The following is a 22499-nucleotide window of genomic DNA, read 5'->3' as shown; positions in this document are numbered from 1 at the left end:
GCAAGGGCAGATAACTGACAAATAGTCCTTTTTTAAATGGGCTGAGATGAAATAGGGTTTTCATATGCTAATGATACATAATAGTAATCATTGAAGGAGGTGACCAAGGATAAGAGACAGTTCTGAGCTTTGAACAACATTCAAGTTTGAGCAGGAGTTGATGTATTTGCCCTTGATGGATTTCCTCATTACTTCCCTAATAATTTTGGTTTGTTAGAACTCTGACAAGTTGATTCTTTTGATTTAGTGTTTCCTCTTTTTAGAGTAGATTGGAAGTTGAGCCACTGGTTTTCCTATACTCGAGTTTGTGTATCAGTATCATGAAGGACATTTTCTGATGAGGTAGTTGTGTGTTTTCAGTGCTGGTATTTCTCACTGTGGTCAAGGATATGACAGAGGTGTTTATAGACTCTGCTACAAACATCAAAAAACAAAGAGCAATGCTAATTGAATTGTGTATGTGTGCAGGGTTCTCCATCTTGTTCAGATACTAAACCTTGAGTTTAGTCTTTCAGGGGAATTCTTTACATTATTCTTTTTTATTTCCAAAGACTGAGATAAGAATAAACCAAAGAGTTAAATTCTTGAAAAAAGACATAGTAAAATACTTATTTTTTCTCTTCTACAGAGGGAACGTCCTCCGCCTCCAGCAAAACCACCACCTGATGAAGAGGAGGAAGACCGCATAGATAAGAAGTATTTTCCCTTGACAGCTTCTGAGGTAGAGGGTTGAAGGTTTACTCCCATCACTGAAATATGATTTTTTGGAAAGTGCATCAAATGCGTGCTTAAAGAAGACTTTGCTTTGTCATTTTTTTTATCACCTCTTTGGATTAGTAAATTTGCATTGTGTATATATCAGTAATCCAAAATAGGACCTTTCAAACTCACTCAAAAGTACTAACCAAGGAATTTTACTAGGCTTTCTAGCAGATGGGCCAATTATTGATCTGCCATGCCACATGGGAAGCCAAAGATGCACATTCTCCTGGTTCCATTAGGCTAAACAGTCTCACTTTTGCCTCTTGTACCTGTGTTGTCTTTTGATACAAAGTGTAGAGTATCCCCCTAATCACTGTTCTCTAGACTGGGTCAGATGAGCAAGCTTTGATGCTTGTGACCCAAAGGGCTTATTTCTGTTTTTGCATTTTCCCTCTTCATTTCATATGAAGAATCTGCACCAGGACAAACATGGAAAATGTCATGAAAACTCAACTAGAAGAGAAATAGGAGTCATGGGGGCAGGGGAAATCAAAGGAGGTAATTTGAAAAGAATAGTTCACCTTTTCAAAAAAGAAATGTTGTCCTGGGGCAAATAGTTCAACCTTCTCACTTAGGTATGTGAAGAAAATCATGTTTTCCTTAATCTTTCATCTTCCCAATGCTCCTTTAACACTTCCTGCCATTCAAAGAATATATTTATTGAGTGTTTATTCAAAATATTATATAATTTCAATAGTTTTTTGTAGCTCATTCAATGCCCTATTGTTCTTTAACTTAAAAACCAGCTAACATAAACTAGTCAATTAAGTCTCATTACTTTGTCCCCAGAAGTCGGAGTTAAGTTTTTTTTACTGCCATGGACCATCCAGTGAGACAGGTTCTTTTATTTAATATAAACATACGCAACCAGAAGGATGACATCAGTTTGACAAAATGTATAAATACAAGGATGGCCTTTTTAGAATGTAAAGTCAGTGTTGGAGATAGGGGTGATTTCTATGCTAGGTACAAATTCTGTCCTTATTTCTTTCTATCCCTTAATTACAAAATACTTACTATCATGACTCAACTAAGGGGTCTCTAGAATTACAGGCTCTAGGGTAATAATACATTGCCAGCAGATACAAGCGCATGTAGTAAACCCCTACACGTTTTTATATAGAGGTTTGCTTTATTACTCCCTTTTTACAAAGAGAAACCTAGTAATATAGAGCATATTCAGTTGGGGCTGGGTCTGTGTAAATGCCCTATACCACCTCTTTAACAAGGACTTGGATTAAATTTTCTGGTGCCCAAGGATAAGGGCAAGGCTTCTAAAGAACTATTGGATAACCAGCACTTTCTTTTCTCCCAGGGCTTTCTAGGGCATACAGTTTGGCAATAATACTGTATCAAAAAGTAGGGGGAGAAATATCCCTATTACTCTCCTGGATTGGAGACTGTGTCTGAGCTACATCTTCTAGGACTCGCTTCCGAATAGCCTGGAATTCTGGATCAGTTGGACAACCATAGTCAGTATTTGGAAGACCCTGAGAACCCTGGCTTTGCTTCCTAAGTGATGATTATAAGTACATAGATATAGAGGTGATGTGCTCTGGGTTATTATCCTTTTAATGATCAAGACAGATTCTGTTTGCTATAGTCTGAGTGGATAAGTCTTCTCCAAAAGTAGACTTTTTTTTTGGACTGTATTCTTCACCGTCTTCATTTCTTATACTCTCAAAGCTTTAATACCCTAAACCTCATTCCTATCCTAGCAAGCGAGCAATCTGACCCAGTGTTCGTTTCCTATTCCTGAGGCTTGTCATTGTCAGATGACCCATGAAAGCCTTTAAGAGAAGCTGAGTACACTGGCTCTAGGAGAGCTGATCAGAGTAATGACCAGATCCTGAAACTGTCTTAAAAAAAATTACACATATTCACATACGTGTGTGCACACACACAAGCTAATCAGCTGTTTTCACCCCACCAAAGGGGCTGCCAACTGCATCGGACTGACCGGTGTCTTCTCTATGCTCAGATGTGCTAAATGTTCATGGGAAGTTGCAGCTGCTGTGGTATCTCTTCCCAGAAAGCTGCCCACACCCCAACTGGCCATTCCATTGGTCACAGTTGGGTGGTAACTGGTAGTCGCTTTTCTCTGCAGCAAAAATGTTGTTTTCCATATAGCAGAGAATACTTTTTTTTTTTTGGTTTTGATTTATTGCAAACCCTGGAAGAAAGGGGGAAAAGATTAAGGAGTAATTTAGTAAAGAGCAGAATCCTTTCTGTTGCGAATCAGTTATTGCCATATTCACTGTGACACAGGGCTTCTTGAGTGGGCGCTAGGAAGACTTGAAGGAAAGCAGTTTATTGCTTTTTTTGTGAGATTTTAATCCCATAGCTGGCAGAGGCCAGGACCAAGAGGAAAAGATCACCCTATGAGTTGTGTGGGTATGAGCAGGGGGCACTCATTAGACATCTGAAGGAGGGAGAGGATTCTGAATTGGGTGAAGAAACCACACTTCCCAGAAAAAAAATGAGGCCAGCTCGATCCAGAATCAGGTGGAGTGAATTTTATGGCCCTGGCTCTGCTGGGAGCTCCCTGTGTAACCGGGTTTTGTCACCTGCAAAAGGAACGAGCTGGAACCGGGTACTCTCCAGCTGTGACTGTAATGGTTCCGGTCCCTTCCAGCTCTGCCGTTTGCTGGTTCCCTGCTTCCACTTGTGCACAAGAGCCAGGCACGGAGCAAACACAGGTCCAGTGGGTCTGATTTTCCAGATGGAAGTCATCAGACCCTTCCTGCTTGGGAAGAAAGGGTATTATAGGCCGGGCACCCAGGCTGTCAGATACCTCTCAGAGAAGTCTGCCTGGGGCTACGTGAGAGCTCTTGCTGTGCGCAGAACACTCACAGAATCAGATTTCCAGGGCTCTGCCTCAGTGATGGCTCTGGGTGTGTAAACTTGCAGAACACAAATTCCTGTCAGTAAAGCCTGTGGTATTAAGTTGACACTGTCTGAACTGCTTAACGGTCCCTCTTTGTTCCCTTAATTGTGTTCCTGTGAAGAGGCAAAAGGAATAAGTAATACAGGCAAGTAGCTCATTGTAATGAAAGAGCTTTTAGCTTCCAGGTGGCTCTCAGTCAGTGGAGGTTCCTGCTGTGCTTAGCAGAATTTTGGAGAGACCACCATCCTGCCTTTGGAGTGGCAGCCTTGTTAACAAACAGGAGCTGCAGTCTCTCACTGAGTCTGAGGCTGCTAGAATCTGTGTTGTCTCATTAGGCTGTAACGCTGTGAGCTATGCCTCCAAGAAGCAAGATCCTACTGAATCACAAACCTGCTTTGTTTCCGGTGCGCCGTGGGACACATCAGTGAAGGAGGAGGTTTCAGTGGCACCACATTGCCACACTTGTAGGGTCCCGTTGTTTGTTAGGTAGACTTGTGAATCCCTCTCACACCCTCGTTCATAATATATTACTTGTTCTAGCCAAACTGCTCAAGAAGAGCTTTTGTGCTTTGGTTGGCTTTCCTAATCGCCAGTCTATGATTATTCTTAATTTGCCTGTGAAACACATTGGCTTCTTAGGAGAGATGAGCTAGGATTATCCTCTAAAGCAGGTATCTCCATTCTCTCTCTCAGTGTGACTGTAGCAGTAATCGTGGTGTTTCTGGCTTGGTTCGAGATGCCTGGCTCCTCTGGTACCGTGACTGGCTGTGGCCACCAGGCCCCCAGCTGAATCAAGCCGGTTGGCAGGTGTAGGGGCCAGCTCTGGTCAGTCATTTCATCAGAGACACTTGGCTGCCTGGATTAGGGATTTCTCAGGAGACAGAGCTGCTTTTTCTCCACTGAAATTCCTGCTGCCCATCCACTTGCCTCTTTTCAGAACAGAGATTGGTGGAATTGATTTAAGATTGTATTTTCATAGGTGTGGTAGGAAGCCAGCTTGGGGGAAATCCTCATCTATAACCCACAGGGCCTATGAGGAAGGGCCTACAAAAATAGAGAAGGATTTACAGAATGCTTTGTTCCTAGTAAATACCAGTCAGTCAGGGTCAGTCAGAAGTCATGCTGATTCCCTCTTGAGAAGAGGGGAAGGATCCCAGCCTTGGGGTACTGTGTGAGCATATTAGGAAAGAAGCATGGAGAAAGAAGGCCTTGTGATGCATGGTGGCTAAAAACCGCTTGGGAGGTGTTACCCACAGAAAAGAGATCCTGCAGAACACTGAAGAGGGAAGAGGCAGGGGAGGGGAGGATCTTGGATTTTATGGCATTTTGAAGGATGAAATGAGGGAAGGAAAGGGGAATATTTTAATCCAAGGCCATTGAGATTTGAGGTCCAGGTGCGTAGCCAGGAAAGCATTGTGATTCCCTGTGACACTTGACTTATTTACCTTCTCTTTCCCTCCAATGAAAAAGGAGCCAGTAATCTCAAATTTGTTTGACATAACCTGTCTGGGTGTTAGCCCCCCGCATGAGAAGTACCGTGGTGTTTGTTTCTCTTAGGTCTTGACTGTGAGACCCTGGATTCAGGGGAGCGCAGCCAGGGAGGAGGACGAGCATCCTTATGAGCTACTGCTGACAGCAGAGACAAAGAAGCTGGCATCCGTGGACGGAAGGACAAAAGGTAGAGCCCCCACCCCTGCTCCTGGCAGAAACAACTCTGAAAGGATTTTTTTTTAAAATTATTTATTTATTTATTTATGGCTGCGTTGGGCCTTCGTTGCTGCGCACGGGCTTCTCATTGTGGTGGCTTCTCTTGTTGCGGAGCACGAGCTCTAGGTGCGCGGGCTTCAGTAGTTGTGGCTCGTGGGCTCTGGAGCACAGGCTCAGTAGTTGTGGCGCACGGGCCTGGTTGCTCCGCGGCATGTGGGATCTTCCCGGACCAGAGCTTGAACCCATGTCCCCTGCATTGGCAGGCGGATTCTTAACCACTGCGTCACCAGGGAAGTCCTGAAAGGATATTTTTTTTTTTTAAACTTTGGGTTTATTTATTATTTATTTATTTATTTATGGCTGTGTTGGGTCTTCGTTTCTGTGCGAGGGCTTTCTCTAGTTGCGGCAAGCGGGGGCCACTCTTCATCGCGGTGCGCGGGCCTCTCATTGTCTCGGCCTCCCTTGTTGCGGAGCACAGGCTCCAGACGCGCAGGCTCAGTAATTGTGGCTCACGGGCCTAGTTGCTCCGCGGCATGTGGGATCTTCCCAGACCAGGGCTCGAACCCGTGTCCCCTGCATTGGCAGGCAGATTCTCAACCACTGCGCCACCAGGCAAGCCCCTGAAAGAAGGATTTTTAAAGTTTGTGATCCTGGGCGGAAGGAGATGATGGTGTTCCTTGGGCTGGGGAAGTTGGGTTTCAGGGCAGTCTGGGCGGTGGGTGTATTATGGCCTTTCATTTTCAATACCTTGGGCTGGAGTGGTCTTGTCACCTTTCAGCATGCGAAGCAAGGAAAAGGTCGGGTCAGACTAGGTGAGCGCCGTGGGAGGGGAGGCTGCCAGCATTGTGGCAGAGATTGATTTGGGGTCTCAAATCACAAACCCTCAAGTTAATGTGGTGGAAAAACAAGCCCAACAAGTCATTCCCCTTGGGTTCAGGCTGCCGGCACAGACTCTGCTTTGAGTCCTGACCTCAGACTGAGACACTTCTGGGGAGGGGCCCGTGATTGGCTGCCACCCGGTAACTGGAGTGCTCTGTCGCCTTGGCCTACTTTCATTGCCTCTGCAAAATTCAGTTTCCTCCGCGAGGAGTGAGGGCTGCAGGATTGAGAACCAGCCAGGCGGTGTAAACGTGGTCCCGACAGGGGTGAGTGTGCACCGCTGGAGCATTTGGGACAACCTCTGTCTCCTAAGGAAGAACAAGAAGGGGCAGTGCAATTCCCACTGCAGTTTGAAGGAACTCCTGCGGCCTCTCCCGGCTCTCTATCGCTTGCAGGTCCCAGGTCCTTCACGGGGTATTATTACTGCTTCCTTCAGTCCTCTGACAGCCCATGGTTCAGGTAAGACTGGGGGATGCAGTGGTGTCTTTTGAAGTACCCTTTGCGAGGCCTGTCAGGGTAGGAGTGGCTAAGAGAACGTGTGCAGATGTGTCTGACACTGCAGACCTTATTTTTAATGGTCCTGTGTAAAAGGTTTCTCCTCCTTAAATGCAGAAATTTTGTGGTTATTTTCATGGTAGTTGTTTTGTTTTGATTTGTTTTAATGGTTTCCATTTGGAGCTTTTAAAAAAAGTTATGATTTAGAAACAGTAAAATTCACCCTTTTTGTGTACAGTTCTCTGAGTTTTAGCAAATACAGTCATTTGACTGCCACCACAATCAAGATACAGAACAGTTTCATCACCAAAAGATTCTCCTGTGTACCTTTGTTGTCAGTCCTGCCCCCCTCCCTTACCCCGGGCAGTCACTGCGCCAATGTCTGTAGCAATGATTTTGCCTTTTCCAGAATGTCGTATAAATGGAATCATATAGTACGTACCTGAAAAGGGTTCCCAGACCCAGTTCCAGTGTGTGTGTGTGTGTGTGTGTGTGTGTGTGTGTGTGTGTGTGTGTGTGTGTGTGTATATGTCAGTGGGGTGTATGAGAATTCAACTTAATTCTGACACTATCTGCCTGGGGATAGAATCAGATTCCACAGGTAAAGGGCTCAGTCCCACAAGACCGCCCTCCGCTTCAGATGCTGATCACAAGCCCAGGTTAACATCTGTGCTTCTGACCAACTGGCTACAAATTGGAGGCTCCAGTGACTCCCTCCAACTCAGGATGCCAGTTGCAAGTCCAGGTTGTTACCTGGACTTCTGACTGACTAGCTATAAATCAGAGGTTCCCACGACCCTCTTCTCAGGTTCAATTGATTTGCTAGAATGCCTCACAGAACTCAGGAAAACCCATTTACTCACTAGATTACCGATTTATTATAAAAGGATATTAAAGGATACAAATCAACAGCCACATGAAGAGATACACAGGGCGAGGTCCCGAACAGAGCTTCTGTACTCCTGGAGCTTGGGGCCTGGCACGGTGGCATGCAAAAGTGTTCTGGTTTCCCCCATGTGGAAGCTCTTGGAAAAAAATAGGGACCAAAAAGCTGTCTTTTTTGGTTTTTATGGAGGCTTCATTGCACAGTCATGATTGACTAAATCATCTGCCAATGGCATTGATTCAACCTCAAACCCCCTCTCCCTTCCCTGGGAAATCAGGGGATGGGACCGAAAGTTCCAACCCTCTGATCACATGATTGGTTCTCCTGGCAAGCAGCCCCCACCCTGGGGTGGTATCCAAAAGTCACCTTCAGGGAATTCCTTGGTGGTCCAGTGGTTAGGACTTTCACTGCTGTGGCCTGGGTTCAATCCCTGGTCGGGGAACCAAGATCCCACAAGCTGCGCAGCACGGCCAAAAACAAACCAACCAACCAACCAACTAACCAAAAGTCACCTTCATTAACAGCTTATCAATCAGAAAATTCCTTGGGTTTGGGGAACTGTAAGCCAGGAACTATGGATGAAGACCCAGTGTATCTGAGAAATATATTTTGGTCATCTGAATGGCCAAATATATATATATATTTCCTATAAATCACAATATTCCAGTACCCTTTTGAGTCTGGTCCCTTTCACTTAGCATAATTCATTTGAGACTCATACTTGTTGAGTGTATCAGTAATTTGTTCCTTTTCATTTCTGAGTAGTATTCCATTGTATGGACATACCACAGTTTGTCCATTCTCTAGTTGAGGGCCATTTGGGCCATTTACAGTTCTCGGCAATTGCAAATAAAGCTACTGTAAACATTTACATAGAGGTTTTTGTGTGAACATAGGTTTCATTTCTCTTGGGTAAATGCAAGAAGTGAAATTGCTGGATCCTATATAAATACATGCTTAACTTTATAAGGAACTGCCAAACCATTTTCCAGAATGGTTCTACCATTTTACCTTCCTATCAGGATTACAATTGCTGTGTGTGCTCCCCAGCACTTAATATTGTCAGTATTTAAAAATTTTAGCCATTCTAATAGGTGTGTAGTGATATTTCATTCTGGATTTAATTTGCATTTCCCTAATGACTAATGATGTTGAGCATCTATTAATGTGATTCTTTGCCATCCTTGTATCTAATCAAGTTGCCATTTCAAGATCTTTTGCTCATCAAAAAAATTGGGTTGTTTATTATTATTGAGTTGTAAAGATTCTTTATATATTTTGGATATAAGTTTTTTATCAGATATATTATTTTCTCCTAGTCTGTGATTTGTCTTTTTATTCCCTTAACAGTGTCTTTTGAAGAGCAGAGTTTCTTAATTTTGATGAAGTTCGATTAATCCTTTTTTTCACAGATAAGATCACGAATATTTTTTCCTATATTTTTTCTATAAATTTTATAGCTTTAGGTATACATTTAGATCTATGATTCATTTTGAGTTAATTTTTTTATATGGTGTGTGGTATGGGTAGCGATTTATTTTTTTGCACATGAATATCCACTTGTTTTAGCACTATTTGTTGAAAAGACTGTCCTTTCTCCATGGAATTGCCTTTGCTACTTTGTTATACTCTTTCAGAATTGTTTTAGGTATTCTAGTTCTTTTATCTTTCCAGACAAAATTTTAGAATCAGCTTATTGATTTCTACAAAAAGTCCTGCTGGGGTTTTTCTTGGAATTTTGTGCTGAGTCTCTATAGCAGTTTGGGAAGAATTGCTATCTTAACTGTATTAAGTCTTCCAATCATGTTGGTGGATTTTTAATTAAAACTTTACAGAGAGTGGAGTGGAGCATTGATGCCTACTCTAGTTGTTTAGTAATAATCATACTGAAATTAACCCTTGAAGAACAAGTTCTCAGTTTATTGAATGCTCTGTTTGAAAGTGGTTCTTAGTGAGGGAAGAATCTTTAGTATCATGGAGGAGTGAGATTCTAATTCTTTCTTTCAAAGGCTTGATCTGGAACCCCTACAAGATAGCTGGCTCAGCCTTTGAAAGGAAGGAAAGGGGAAACTTTCCCAGATGAACTTCATAAATGGGGCCAAGTGCCCTTGATAGGAATTTTCTATCCTCAGGTTAAGAAATCTCCAGGTAAAGGAGAGAACTACCAAGGAGGATTTCTGACCTCACATCTCATCCTCATTTGCTTTGGTTTCTTCCAGCTCTGCAGCATTGGGCTAACTGTTGAGAGTGGGCAGTAGGGGAAACAGATTTAATTGAACCACAGCATGGGAGGTGTGCCTGCCTCCAGGCTAGCTGCTTAGATCACTCAAAGAGCTTTCAGACAAAGGAGCTGAGACATTAAATATGAAAATAGGCTCTGCCGATTTCTCAGTAGCCTGGAAGAAATGCCTGCTAGGATTGGTAAAAGTGAGGCAAGTCAGCAGATGATGTCGCATGTTAGTACATATTAAATTTTGCCTGCTTTTCCACTAATGTCATTATCTTAGGCAGCTTTTATGAATTAATTCATCAGTTTTCAAAAAGGCCATGTTAATGAGACTACCAGAGCTCTCAGCTCCTCCTTTATAATTGAGGCAACTACAATGTGAGGGCTGGGTTAGGAGATTTTTTTTTAATTACATTTTAAAATTACATTCATTTTAGCTCCCTGGAAAGAAAATTTTCAAATAATAGAAAAGTGAATACACACAAAATGCTCAGATTCTTCTCACCTCTCTGCTACTCACAGTTGCCATTGGTGGCCATAGTTTGAAAGTATGCTGTATGCTTCAGGCCCTTTGCTATCTTAATATAAAAGTGACCATGTGAGATTTTGTTTGTTTTTTAACCTAAAATAGGATCATATTTTACAAACTATTTTGCAGACTTTTTTTTTACAATTTACCTTGTTCATAGATCATAAATACAGTTTTGTCACAGTCCTAAAATCTACCTTATTCTTTTAAAATTTTTGTTAAATATCCCATAACTCATTTTTCTATTCTCTAGCTGATGTATGTTTAAGTTGTCTTCAGTATTATTTCTGTTATAATTTATGCTGCTGTGGCATTCTGTACAGACTTTCTTACATGCTTATACGAGTATTTCTCTAAAAGACATTGATAGAAAGTAGAATTAGCAGGTCAAAGTGTAGGTACATGTCTAGATCTAATTGGTGGAGCCACATGGCCCTTCCTTAATGGTGAACGAGCATGCTCTTGTCCCTATACCTTTACTAACATGGAATATTATCACTTTTTAATGCTTTTCACCATGGTAAGAAAAAAAAGTGACTTTAGAATTTGGCATTTGCCTGATCTAGTGAAATTGAGCACCTTATCTTATTGATTAATATTATATATTTAGTCTATGAGTTGCCTATCTTTTTCCTTTCCATTTTTCTACTTAGAAACTAATGGTAGTAGAAATACTTTGCATAAATACCGAAAATATTTGACCAGAGTGGCACTCAGAGGGAAGTTTTTATCCTTAAATTCATTTGTTAAAAAATAAGAAAGACTGAAACTTAACCAAAAGAAAGTATCAGAGAGGAATTAATAAAGATAAAAGCAGATAGTACACATCACCTACTTTATGGTATGCATGTACACCTCAGTTAAACACAGAAAGAAAAAAAGGAAAACAAAGAATGAAATTAAAAAACAAAAAAAGCAATAGACTTGAATATTGCAATGAAAACTTGTGTTTTTTAAAATATCTCGACATTTCTGATCAAGAAAAGGGAAATACAACATGTAGGAATAATATAAGAAATATATAACCATAAATGCAGAGATTTTAAAAATAAATAGAAAGAATTTATAAGAATAAATTTTTTTATTTGGTTAGTTAGAAGTTGCTACCATCCTCCTGGGATGAATTGTCTGGGTGAGTTATTGGTCCATCACAATGACTAGTTGAGGAAGGGTTACTACTGGCATTCAGTGCCCAGTGACCAGGAATCCTAAGCATCTTGCACCATGCAGGACAAACCTTCACAGTGACAAATCTTCCCACCCAGAAATGCCATTTGTGTCTGTAGAAATGACAAAAACTGACAGAAGGAGAAAGCTTTAATAGATCTGTGAAGTAGAAAGCCCATCTCCCCTCTCCCACAAAGGCACTAGGCCCAGATGGTTTTATGACAGTTTTATCCGACTAGATATTCCTCTGTTATTTCAATTGTTTCCAATGTAGAAAAAGTCTTCTGAAATCTTTATACAGGACTAGCATAGCAGAGCAATGTTTTGTGTATCACTTATTTCTCTATAGTGTTTAACTCTTTGCCCACTGGACATTGGGGGCCTGCTACTGCTCAGAGAAACAGTGGACAACTTTCCAGGTTTGCTAGCAAATAGGAAAGTAGCCAGGAGCTCTAAAAGTCATTGTTCTCTCTGGTGCTTTTCTGCAGCATCCACTAATAGTGCTTAGGTCCAGGTGAAGTGGTTACTTAACTTAGGACAGGGATGCATGATTATCTGAAGACAGTGATATATGTGGACTCTTTGGCACACAGCTACACTTTGGAGGTTTTAAGAAGCAGTTAAATCAGTATTCCTGAGAGCTGTGCATTTAGGTCCACGTGAAGTTTGTGCACGAGTATGAAGACCTCAGTCTTCTTGGAGGGGAGGAAAATGTTATTTTAGCTTCTCCCTCTACTCCCACATCCAAAGGGCTGCCAACTTCTGAGCCTTCGGGGAATTCTATAGTGTGAGTTTTGGCTTTTCCCTTTGGCAGCTTGGGATTGAGTTTTCTTGGGGGTGCTTTCATTTGCACATCTTTTAGAAGGAGGCCCACTTTTACTATTAGTTTAGTAAGACTTTGGGAAGAAGATTTAAATAAGTACCTGTATTCAGTCCACCATCTTTGCCGGGAAGTCCAGGCTAGATATTCTTGGTAGATTCCAAGGTATAAATTTGGGTGCTTTTCCCAAAGGCAAAAAATGTAAATGAGAGAGTTTAACAATTAAGCCTCATCTTCAGCAGCTTCCTCTTCTCTCTCCCCTTGCATTAGAGGAGCCCTACTATATAACTGTCGTGCTCTTATCAATTTATATTTCTGAGTTGGAATAGTTTACTTTTCTTTCCATTATGGAACAAGTTAGAACTTTGTCAGCTATGCATCTATATTTTCTTTCACCAAATGTATCGACAGCCATTATATACAATATGTATACATGAGACATAAGTAAAATAATCATAAAAGGGCAGAATATGTTAAATTCATGTAAAGTGGTATAAAAGTAATTTCAGAGTTCAAAGAGGAATAAATAATGTCAGTGTAAGAGATCAGGGATGGCTTTATGAAAGAAGTGCATTTGAGTTGAACCCAAAAACAGAGAATTGTACTTGATCGGCAGAAATAAGGAGGAAAGAGAGGGCCTTCCAGGCAGAGGGAGTGGCATAAATAACAGTAAGATGACAGGAGACGATAGCATGTTTGGAGAATGGAAAATAATCTAGTCCTCGAACAAAGGACTAGTCGTAGAATATTGGATCTCAAATGGCAGTCTTTATTCCAAAGACCATGAAGTATTGTTGAAGCTTTTTGAATGAGGTGACAGGATAGAAGCCACACTGTAAGTACAATCGTCACTTGGTATCCTCAGGGGATTTGTTCCAGGATACCCCCAGATACCAAAATCCTCAGACGCTCAAGTTCCTTATATAAAATGACATAGTTTTCATATATAACCTACCTGTATCCTCCTGGATACTTTAAATCATCTCTAGATTACTTCTAATACCTAATACAATGTAAATGCTATATAAGTACGATAGTTGCTGGCACATGGTAAATTCAAGTTTTTCTTTTTGGAACTTTCTGGAATTTTTTTTTTTCTGAATATTTTCAATATGTGATTGGTTGAATCAACAGATGCAGAACCCATGGATATGGAGCGCTGACTGTTTGTATAATTGTAGAATCTTAGATTGCAGTTGGGAGAGACTGGAGTCAGGAATACCCTGAAGTCAAGAGACTTCAAGGAATCTCTTGAAGGAAATTGGAGCCCAAACTAGGGGGATAATAGAAAGTGATAGGAAGGAGAATATGGATAGCAGAGGTTTTGAAGAGGTAGCATTAACAGGATCTTACAACCAAGTATGGATGATAGAGGAGGAGAGAGTATTGAGGATGATTCTAAGGTTTTGAGCCTGGTTAATTGGGGAAATATTGTGCAACTAACAGAAATAGGGAATTGAAGGAGGGGCGCATTTGAGGAAATACGTAAGTTCAGTTTTGGATAGGTTAAGTTTGAGATGTTTCAGGTACCAGAATATCCAGCTAAAAATACTCCATAAGCACTTGGAAATGTGGGTCTGATGTTCAAGAGAGATGTAATGATTAGAAATACAGATTCATGAATCATCCACATTGAGGTGATGGATAACGTAAGAGAAAATCAATTGCTGAGGGAAAGACTAGAGAGATTGAAGAGGTCAAGAATAGAACTTACTTTTAGAGGAAAATAAAGGAAAAACATGGGAAGATAACCAGGATAATGCAGTGCCTTAGAAGCCAACACGGAACTTCCAAAAACCCCAAAATCACTGTGGTTTAAACAAGATAGAAGTCCAGAAGTAAGGAGTCCAGGGCTAGTATGGCAGTTCATGATGGTCAAGGACCCGGTCTCCTTCTGCCGTCTCATAGTTCAGGATGACTGTTCAAGTTCAAGCTATCAGCACAGGCCAGAGGAAAGGAGAGAAGAAGAGTACTTTCAAGACAGTTCTCAGAAGTTGCACATACCACTCTCACTTATAAAACCCATTGACCAGAGCTTGGTCACATGGCTACACCTAGCCACAAAGATGAGAAATGTAGTCTGTATTCTAGGTGGCTGTGAGCCAATCTAAAAAAAAATCCCATGACCAAGGAAGGAGAGAGTGCATACTGGGGACAACTGGTAAACAGTTTCAAATGATACAGAAAGAGCTAGAAGGATAAAGACTAGAAAAAGGATTGGGCAGTTGACCATTGGTAAATCCTAGATGGGGAGATACTTCTCTGAGGCAATTGGGAAGAGATGAAATTATCCCCAGATTTTGACATCATGTTGAAAATAGTTCAGGAAGTTTGATCTAAACCTTCTCAGGAAATTGGTGCGATTATCCTCCAAGAGTATAGGTGCTATGGGAAAGATGACGATTAGAAAAGAGTGGCAGAGGCGAGAAATCGATCTTATGCCGATGTCATAGTTTTCAAGAAGTGAATAAAAGGACGACTGAGCCTGGTAGTCAGGCTCACGTTTGAATTCCTGTCTACCACTTCTTGGCTGGTGGCCTTGAGGAAGCCATTTAACCTCTTTAAGCCTCAGTTTCTACAGGTAAAGTAGGGATACAAATTCTTCCCTCATGGTTGCTGTGACTATTAAAAAAGGACATGCTTTAGCACAGTGTCCGGCACAGAAGAACTAGTACCTAATACTTGGTAGCTATTGGAAGACAGCTGAGTTAAATACATTGGTAGAGGACTCAGTCAGTTGTTTCTTGAGTATTCAGCAGGGCTCAACATTCCAGCAACTGGAGAAGAGAAAGCAAATGGTTGTGAATACCCAGTGTTGGAACTGGCAGAAGATCAAGGGAAACAGAGATGGCAAGTGTGCTATTAAATCAGGCACGGTTAAATATCATGGCTGGTTGGAAACTGATCCAGGCAGAGCTGGTAATATTGAATAGGGGAGTCTGAGGGGCCAGGGGTCCAACAGCAGGCGGTGAATAGACTCTTCAGGAAGAGTTTAGGGAAATAGGGGAGCTGTCAGCTAATCAGGACCAAGTCCAGGTAGAACAGTCCTGAGTTCCAAAGCTGGGCTGTGCCCGTGGGTGCTGCTGTGGGTGGAGGTGGTTCCTGAGCCTAGCATCCTCCACTGTGCTGTTACACATCACCCTGAACCAAACTTGCAAGACGGCTGGACCTTCCCTGGCATTTGAGTTTTATTTTGCCTGGTTCATAGGGCCACTTAGAAGAAACCTGTCTCCTTTGTAGAGTCTGGAGAAAGGAAACGAGACTGTTCAGTGTTAGCATGAAGAGCAGTTTGGAAACGGTTGTAAATGAAAAATGATGATAATGATGGCAGCTTACATTAACTGAACGCATCTTATGGGCCAGCCGCGTGCCGAGTTCAGTTACACTGATTAGGTCATTGAATAGCTCAAGACAAATCTTCCGAATAGAGGCTATTTTTATCCCTGTGTAATAGATGAGGAAGAAAAAGTTAGGCGTTAGAGCTGGCCCTTAAGCTCTAGTGTGGCCGAATCCAAAGCATGTTTAACCATGAGGTTAAATCATTTCCCCTGAAGGCCTGCTACTATTCATGTTTTAATGTCACAGAGCTGGAAGGGAACTTAGGTCGTCTAATCACAGATTCAAACCGTACTAAATCTCAAAGCCCCAGAGAATGCATCCCAGCCGTTCATTTTTTGAAAGAGACCCAGAGAGGAAAAGTCACAGGGCTGGGGCTCCAACTTGGACCTCTTGAATCCCCGTCCAGATCTTCTTCTATTTCTCTTGTTGTCATGGACCAGAAAGGACTCTCAGTCTATTTGTCTTATCAGATCACGATCTCCAGCGAATGTCTGCATAACATACTCGGTGCCTTCTTTCTGAGGAAAGCACGGTGACCCTTCAAAAGCAGCCATGGACTTGGGAGTTCCCTGGACACACACAGTTTCTGATGATCACCACAGTGACTGAGCATCTGGAAGGTTCCAATCCTAAGGGAACAAAGAAAGCAGAACAGCCCGGGAAACTGGAGTACCCCAGCCTTCTCCTCGGAGCCTGAGGATTGATTTAACGTAGCAAGTCCTCACATGAGCTGCATTTTTCAGCCCTCATTTAAAGGGGCAGGGGTGTGCTTCCCTGGTGGCGCAGTGGTTGAGAATCTGCCTGCTAATGCAGGGGACACGGGTTCGAGCCCTGGTCTGGGAAGATCCCACATGCCGCGGAGCGGCTGGGCCCGTGAGCCACAACCACTGAGCCTGCGCGTCTGGAGCCTGTACTCCGCAACGGGAGGGCCCGCGGTAGTGAAAGGCCCGCGCACCGCGATGAAGAGCAGCCCCCGCACCGCGATGAAGAGTGGCCCCCGCTTGCCACAACTAGAGAAAGCCCTCGCACGAAATGAAGACCCAACACAGCCAAAAATAAGTAAATAAATAAAGTAGCTATGAAAAAATAAATAAATAAATAAAGGGGCAGAGGTGACTGAAAATGGGTAAATGTGTAAATGTTATTATTCAGAAGCCCTTGAGAATCCCCATGGATCATGATAGTAGTTAAAATGCAGCATAGAAGACCCCTTGCTTAAGCAGGTCACAGGATAAAAGAAAAATGCACACCCAGAATGAATAAAAATGGAAAGTCGAAGGGACTGGGAATTAGCATGCTGGGGTGTCCTAGTATTCAGTGGAGCAGCTGGCCTTGATGTATGGGGAGAGTAAGGACACAGCCCTCCCCGTGTCCTGCTTTGTTTCTCTCCTAGAAGGGCAGGTTGTGAGGAGTGCTGGGGGCAGCATGGGAGGAGGGTTGGAAAAGCTGTGGAGTTCCCAGGGTGGGAGCATAGTGATTCTCAGTTGAAGGAAGACCTCGGGCCTGAGGGTTCTCTTCTGCGAGCCTGCGAGTCCACGAGCCCCTGGGCACAAGGTTCCTGTCACTGATTTTTCTAAAGTGTTTCCACTTCTCTTTAAGCCTGTCAAGGCCTTTCTTCTCCTTCAATACCCAGCTCAAAAATCTACCTCTTCTGAGAAGCCTCCTGGTTCAAAGTTATCACACTCTCCTTTCTGCTCACTGCACAGTGCATTTGGTTTATACTTTTCTTAAAGCATGTATTAATCTTTGCCTTGCATTCTAGTCATTTCTCTATATGCTGGTCTCTTCCAATAGCTGGTAAGCTCGTGGAGCAGAGTCCTTGTCTTCATCTTTATATCTTCAGGTGCCCCCTGAAGACAGACATTGTGCACATGCAGATTGTGGGAATGGGTGGTTACAGTGACAGTTCTGGGGCCCATCTCAGTTTCTCACTTCAGCATTCTCATTGTGTTACCTTCTGTCCCCTCCTTCTGCTGTCGAGAGTTACAAGGATGATGAAGGCAATGGATGTTGGTACTTGTCACGTACACTGTCGCTGAAGATCCCTGTGATGAATCTGTGAGGAACAGAGAAGTAGTTGGTCTCATCTGTGAGCAGAATATGTTGTTATGGATCCTGTGTGGAGAATAATAACAGTTGTTACCATCTATTGAGAGCTGGCATGTGCCAGGCATGGTCCTAAATGCTTCACATATATAATTTAATTCTCATAACAAGCTTATGAAATAAGTACTATTAATATCCCAAAATTATCGATGACAATACCAGGCACAGAAAAGTTAGGTAATTTGCTCAAGATCTGGCTTTTGGGGGAAAAAGAAAAAAAAAATCTAGCTTTTGATCAGTACATTATATTGCTAACATCTTGTCCCTAAGAGACCTAATATTGTCCTGACTTTACAGAAGGAAGGGACCATTGAGTAGATCTTTTCCCACTCATTGATTTGCCAGGAAATCTAGCTTAGCCTTGGATATAGTTTTTTATGGGAAAGAGAACACCAGCTTGTTGAGATCCTGAGGTTCTTAGATCTTGACAAGCTTTTCAAATACCAAGGTGTCTTTCCTAGGGAATTGCCTGGGTAAGTTGTCTCATTATGAGCATCCCTTTCCATGATTTCTTCTACTCTGGTGGATTGTGTTTTCTCTAATGGGATTATGACCCTCAGAAATTCTTGCTCTTCACATATTTCCTCCTTCCATAAGTTCCATAAATTCCTTCTTTCTGCCCACTTCCTTCCTCCAGCATCTGTCTGGTACTGAGCTCTTGGCATCTGTCCCTCTTTCTCCATTGATGACTGGCATGAATGCGTGGCTGTTGGACAGGGCCTTCATTGTTGGCTCCCCCAGCAGCAGTCAGAACATTCCCTGTGGCCTGGGTTCCGAGGTCCACCCAGGCAGTGTGAGCCTGGCTCACTCCCAGTTCTGGACTGGTGTTTTTCTTTTGTTGTTGGACTCCCATCTCCTCAAAAAACTTGTTAAATAAGGAGATAGAAGCTGGTGCAAAGGAAGAGAAGGCTGTGCTCCTGTTATCGGCGCTCCCTTTCGAGTTCAGAGGCAGACAGGGGGACACTGCCCCTTGGGCCAGAATCTGGAGGAAGTCAGCCATCAGGATATGGTCCTGGAGGTGGCGAATTTCGCACCCTGGTTGACTCTCCCCATCAACCTCTCCTAGGAAGTCCCACTGGCCCGAACCACCATTAGGTGGTCATGTGGTCCCACTGTGCAGCCCTACAGGGCACTTCTTGCACGCTGTCAGTTGTCATACGTGGTGTTCATAGCCTGGAAGTCAGCGCTTCCTGGGGCCTGAGTGAAGCTGTGTGGAACTCTTTTTTTTTTTTTTTTTTATAAATTTATTTATTTATTTATTTATTTTTGGCTGTGTTGGGTCTTCGTTTCTGTGCGAGGGCTTTCTCTAGTTGTGGCGAGCGGGGGCCACTCTTCATCGCGGTGCGCGGGCCTCTCACTATCGCGGCCTCTCCTGTTGCAGAGCACAGGCTCCAGACGCGCAGGCTCAGTAGTTGTGGCGCACGGGCTTAGGTGCTCCGTGGCATGTGGGATCTTCCCGGACCAGGGCTCGAACCCATGTCCCCTGCATTGGCAGGCAGATTCTCAGCCACTGCGCCACCAGGGAAGCCCTGTGTGGAACTCTTATGTACTCAGCACATCTTCTTCCCTAGAGACATGATTCAGGATGTTCAGTGCTTGTTCAGTGCTCTGGACTTGACCTTTGGGGTGTGGGGTGTGTGAGTTCAGGGTGTGAAAGTCCTGAAGCAGTCAAGTATAGAGGAAGGAGATGCCAAAGTTCATACTTCTGGGCTCCTGTGGATAAGTAATCAGAGCCATAACGTGGACTTGGCTGCCCCCTCAGCAGCCTCTGCAGAGTTGCCAAAAGCTGAGCCGACTGTGGAGACCAAACTGTTCTTCTTGAGAGGGTGGGGTGCGTGGAACCATATCCCTGCTCAGACCTCAGGGCAGTGGGCTCATTCAGAGAGCTGGTTGTTGGGGTCCTTCCCGAAATGCTGCCCTGGAAGAGCCAGCATTGTAGGACCCTGGCATCATGCTTGGGCAGCGAAGCGTCATGGTTATGAAGCGTGCCCCTCCTCACCTGACTGCCTTGGGGCTGCAGGCCATGATGAGGGAGGGAGGGTGCTGTGCAGGCAGCCCCGGGAGAGACACCCAGGCGGGGCTCTGCAGCACCCCAAGGGGGAAGTGTGCCATCGCAGTACGCTGGAGACTTGGCTTCTCATCACTATCAGAACATAAAAGGGATTTATAAGGACCATGCAGCCAACCTGTTTATTTTAGATACTGAAGCCCGGCAAGATGTGATCACTGCCAAGGCCACACAGCGAGAGAGCAGAACAGCAGGACCAGAGCCAGGTGCTCAGATGCCTAGGTTAGAGCCTTCTCCCCCACCAGTCCGGACAAACCACAGAAGGCCTGAGGGCCTTAGATTTCTCATCTGTAAAAATAGTTGAACTTGACCCTTTGGATTCCAAGATTCTCTGATCTCATGAACAGTTTGGGGAGCTTGGGGCAGACTAGGGAATCATTTGGTGTATATACCGTAGATTCCACTCACAAAGAAAGTAGAGTTGAGTATTAGCTGTGGAATGTGAGCTAGTACTGGACACAGGGTTGTCATCTGCCCTGCTGATGTGGGTTAAAATCTCTAATGGTTCTGAGTTCATGCAGGGAGAGCCCCTTGGGTGTCCCAGTGTGATACTGATATTGGACTCTGATTTGGTCAATTATTTATGCTACCTCAGGGCAGAGGTATTTGATACCTCGGGGGAGTGTACAGTAGTAGTTGGCCTCACGAGCCAGTAGTGTCAGGTTTCTGGGATGTTAGGGCCGTCTCAGAAGAACTGCACATGTCTCTTGGCATTGACAAATCAGACCATGTTGATTTCAGTGGATCAACTAAGGTTAAACTTAAACAAATAGGAGCAGCTGGGAGGCTTTGGAAGGAGTGAGATGTGTACAAAAAAAAAAAAAAAAAAAAAAGAAAGGAAAGAAAAGAAAAAAGAAAGAAAAAAGAAAGAAAGAGAGAGAAAAAAAAAGTAGAAAAGTCTGTACTCCCTGAGGAAGGAAGGATGAGGCGTGGAACTCTGAATCGCCCCCCTCTGAGGAAGGAAGCAGTTATTTCTCTGCTGGTTTGTTTTGTACTTTCAGTTAAGGAATTCCAGAAGTTGCAGGTTGTGGATCATGACTTCCATTTTTTTTCCCTCTGTTGCTGCTTGCCAGAGGAAGGGGGGGGGGGGCGGGTGGCTCTAAATAACACTTTGGCCTTTATGGAAATGTATCAGATGTTCCAGGAGTGAGTCTCGCTTGCTTGTGCTTGCTTGCTCTCTTTCGCGCGCGCGTGCTCTCTCTCTCTCTCACTTTTGCTCCGTGTTCACTCACTCTCTCCTCACTTGTGTCCTTTCTGTGGGATATAGTTAGCACCTCTTGTCGCCTTATATAGCAAGGTCTGGTCGTTAATGTTAACAGAAATCTAACAAGGAAGGCTGCCAGATAGCATTAATCAGGCCAGTGTTTGGAATTTCATAAATGCTCTGACTTTGGGTACAAATTGGACATTAAGAACAATATGAAACTGTTTTCTGCCTTCCTCTCTCCCCTTCTCTCCCTCTGTCCTCTCCCCAGACGATCCAACTTCTCTCTCTTTCCCTCTGCTTTTGAATCCCTCTGCTCGGCCGTGCGCTTGCTGCATTGGAACTTTGTTGGTTTTTGCCGTGTTTAATTTTGTTATTTCTCTGTCTCTCTGTCCACTCCAAGACCACAGGCGGAGCAGCGGCAGCCGGAGCCAGGACTCTGCAGAGGGGCAGGACGGGCAGGTCCCGGAGCAGTTCTCAGGTCTCCTCCACGGCTCCTCCCCAGTGTGTGAGGCGGGGCAGGACCCTTTCCAGCTGCTTCCAGCCCCTGGCCAGAGCCATCAAGAAGGGTCCCCCGCTCAGGGTGCCCGCCCCGAGGCAGGCATGCAGCTGGAGGAGACGGGCGGGCACACGTCTGGAGCCTCCGCGCCCCGCATGCCGGACCAGAGTAAGAGAGTGGGCTATCCGGCCGGCCTGCCTCCCGCCCACAGCCAGACGCACCCCGAAACTTCGACGCGCACCGCATCTCCACACCCTGGGGGTGCCGAGGAAGAAGGCGACCGGAGCGGGGCCAGAAGCCGAGCCCCTCCCACCGGCAGACCCAAAGCTGAGCTCAAACTCAGCCGCAGCTTGTCCAAGTCTGACTCTGATCTCCTGACCTGCTCACCCACGGAGGACGCTACGATGGGGAGCCGGAGCGAGTCCCTGTCCAACTGCAGCATCGGGAAGAAGAGGCTGGAGAAGTCTCCCTCCTTTGCCTCCGAGTGGGATGAGGTAAGGCCGCGTGATGTCTCGGAGAGCTGGGCTGGCTGAGCCCCCCGCGCTCCCCTGGGTGCTGACACCCAGGCCAGGATGTGGGCCAGGGCTGCCCTGCTTCCCTCACACTTCAACCAGAGTGTTTCTGACAGCTGGGAGGGAGGCAGGTGCCAGGGAGCCAGGTCAGGAGTCTTCCTGCCTGTGTGGCAGAGGACAGGTCCACTCATGGTTAATCTGGAGGGTGGAGGCCCAGCAGAGCAGGACTGAGGGAGAGGCGGTTCCTAGAAATGATATGCTATTTGGAAATATTTGGATCCCATCAGCCCCACTGAGGGAGCCAGGCTCACCCTGAAGATGCTTCAGAAGAGCTAGAGTGCTTCCTATGAGTTTTCAGGAGGAAGAGGGAAGATCCTGAGTTGGGGGGAGGGGGCTTTGGGAGAAGCTGCTG

At 44.4% G+C, this 22499-nt stretch overlaps 1 protein-coding gene across 9 annotated transcripts in view; it reads left to right on the top strand.

The window, feature by feature from the left end:
• ANKS1A (ankyrin repeat and sterile alpha motif domain containing 1A) overlaps positions 1-22499 on the top strand; it is a 193571-nt gene that overhangs the window by 95081 nt on the left and 75991 nt on the right. For all 9 annotated transcript variants that reach the window (XM_036868298.1, XM_036868297.1, XM_036868293.1 and 6 more), the window contains 3 exons: positions 629-721; positions 5207-5327; positions 21480-22069. In XM_036868298.1, the coding sequence (XP_036724193.1) occupies positions 629-721; positions 5207-5327; positions 21480-22069 (804 nt within the window). The remainder of the gene's footprint in view (positions 1-628; positions 722-5206; positions 5328-21479; positions 22070-22499) is intronic.

This window comes from Balaenoptera musculus, chromosome 11, assembly GCF_009873245.2.
Source record: "Balaenoptera musculus isolate JJ_BM4_2016_0621 chromosome 11, mBalMus1.pri.v3, whole genome shotgun sequence".
Taxonomy (NCBI): domain Eukaryota; kingdom Metazoa; phylum Chordata; class Mammalia; order Artiodactyla; family Balaenopteridae; genus Balaenoptera; species Balaenoptera musculus.
Note: the sequence above shows the minus strand (reverse complement) of the source record. Positions and strands in the feature narration are given on the sequence as shown.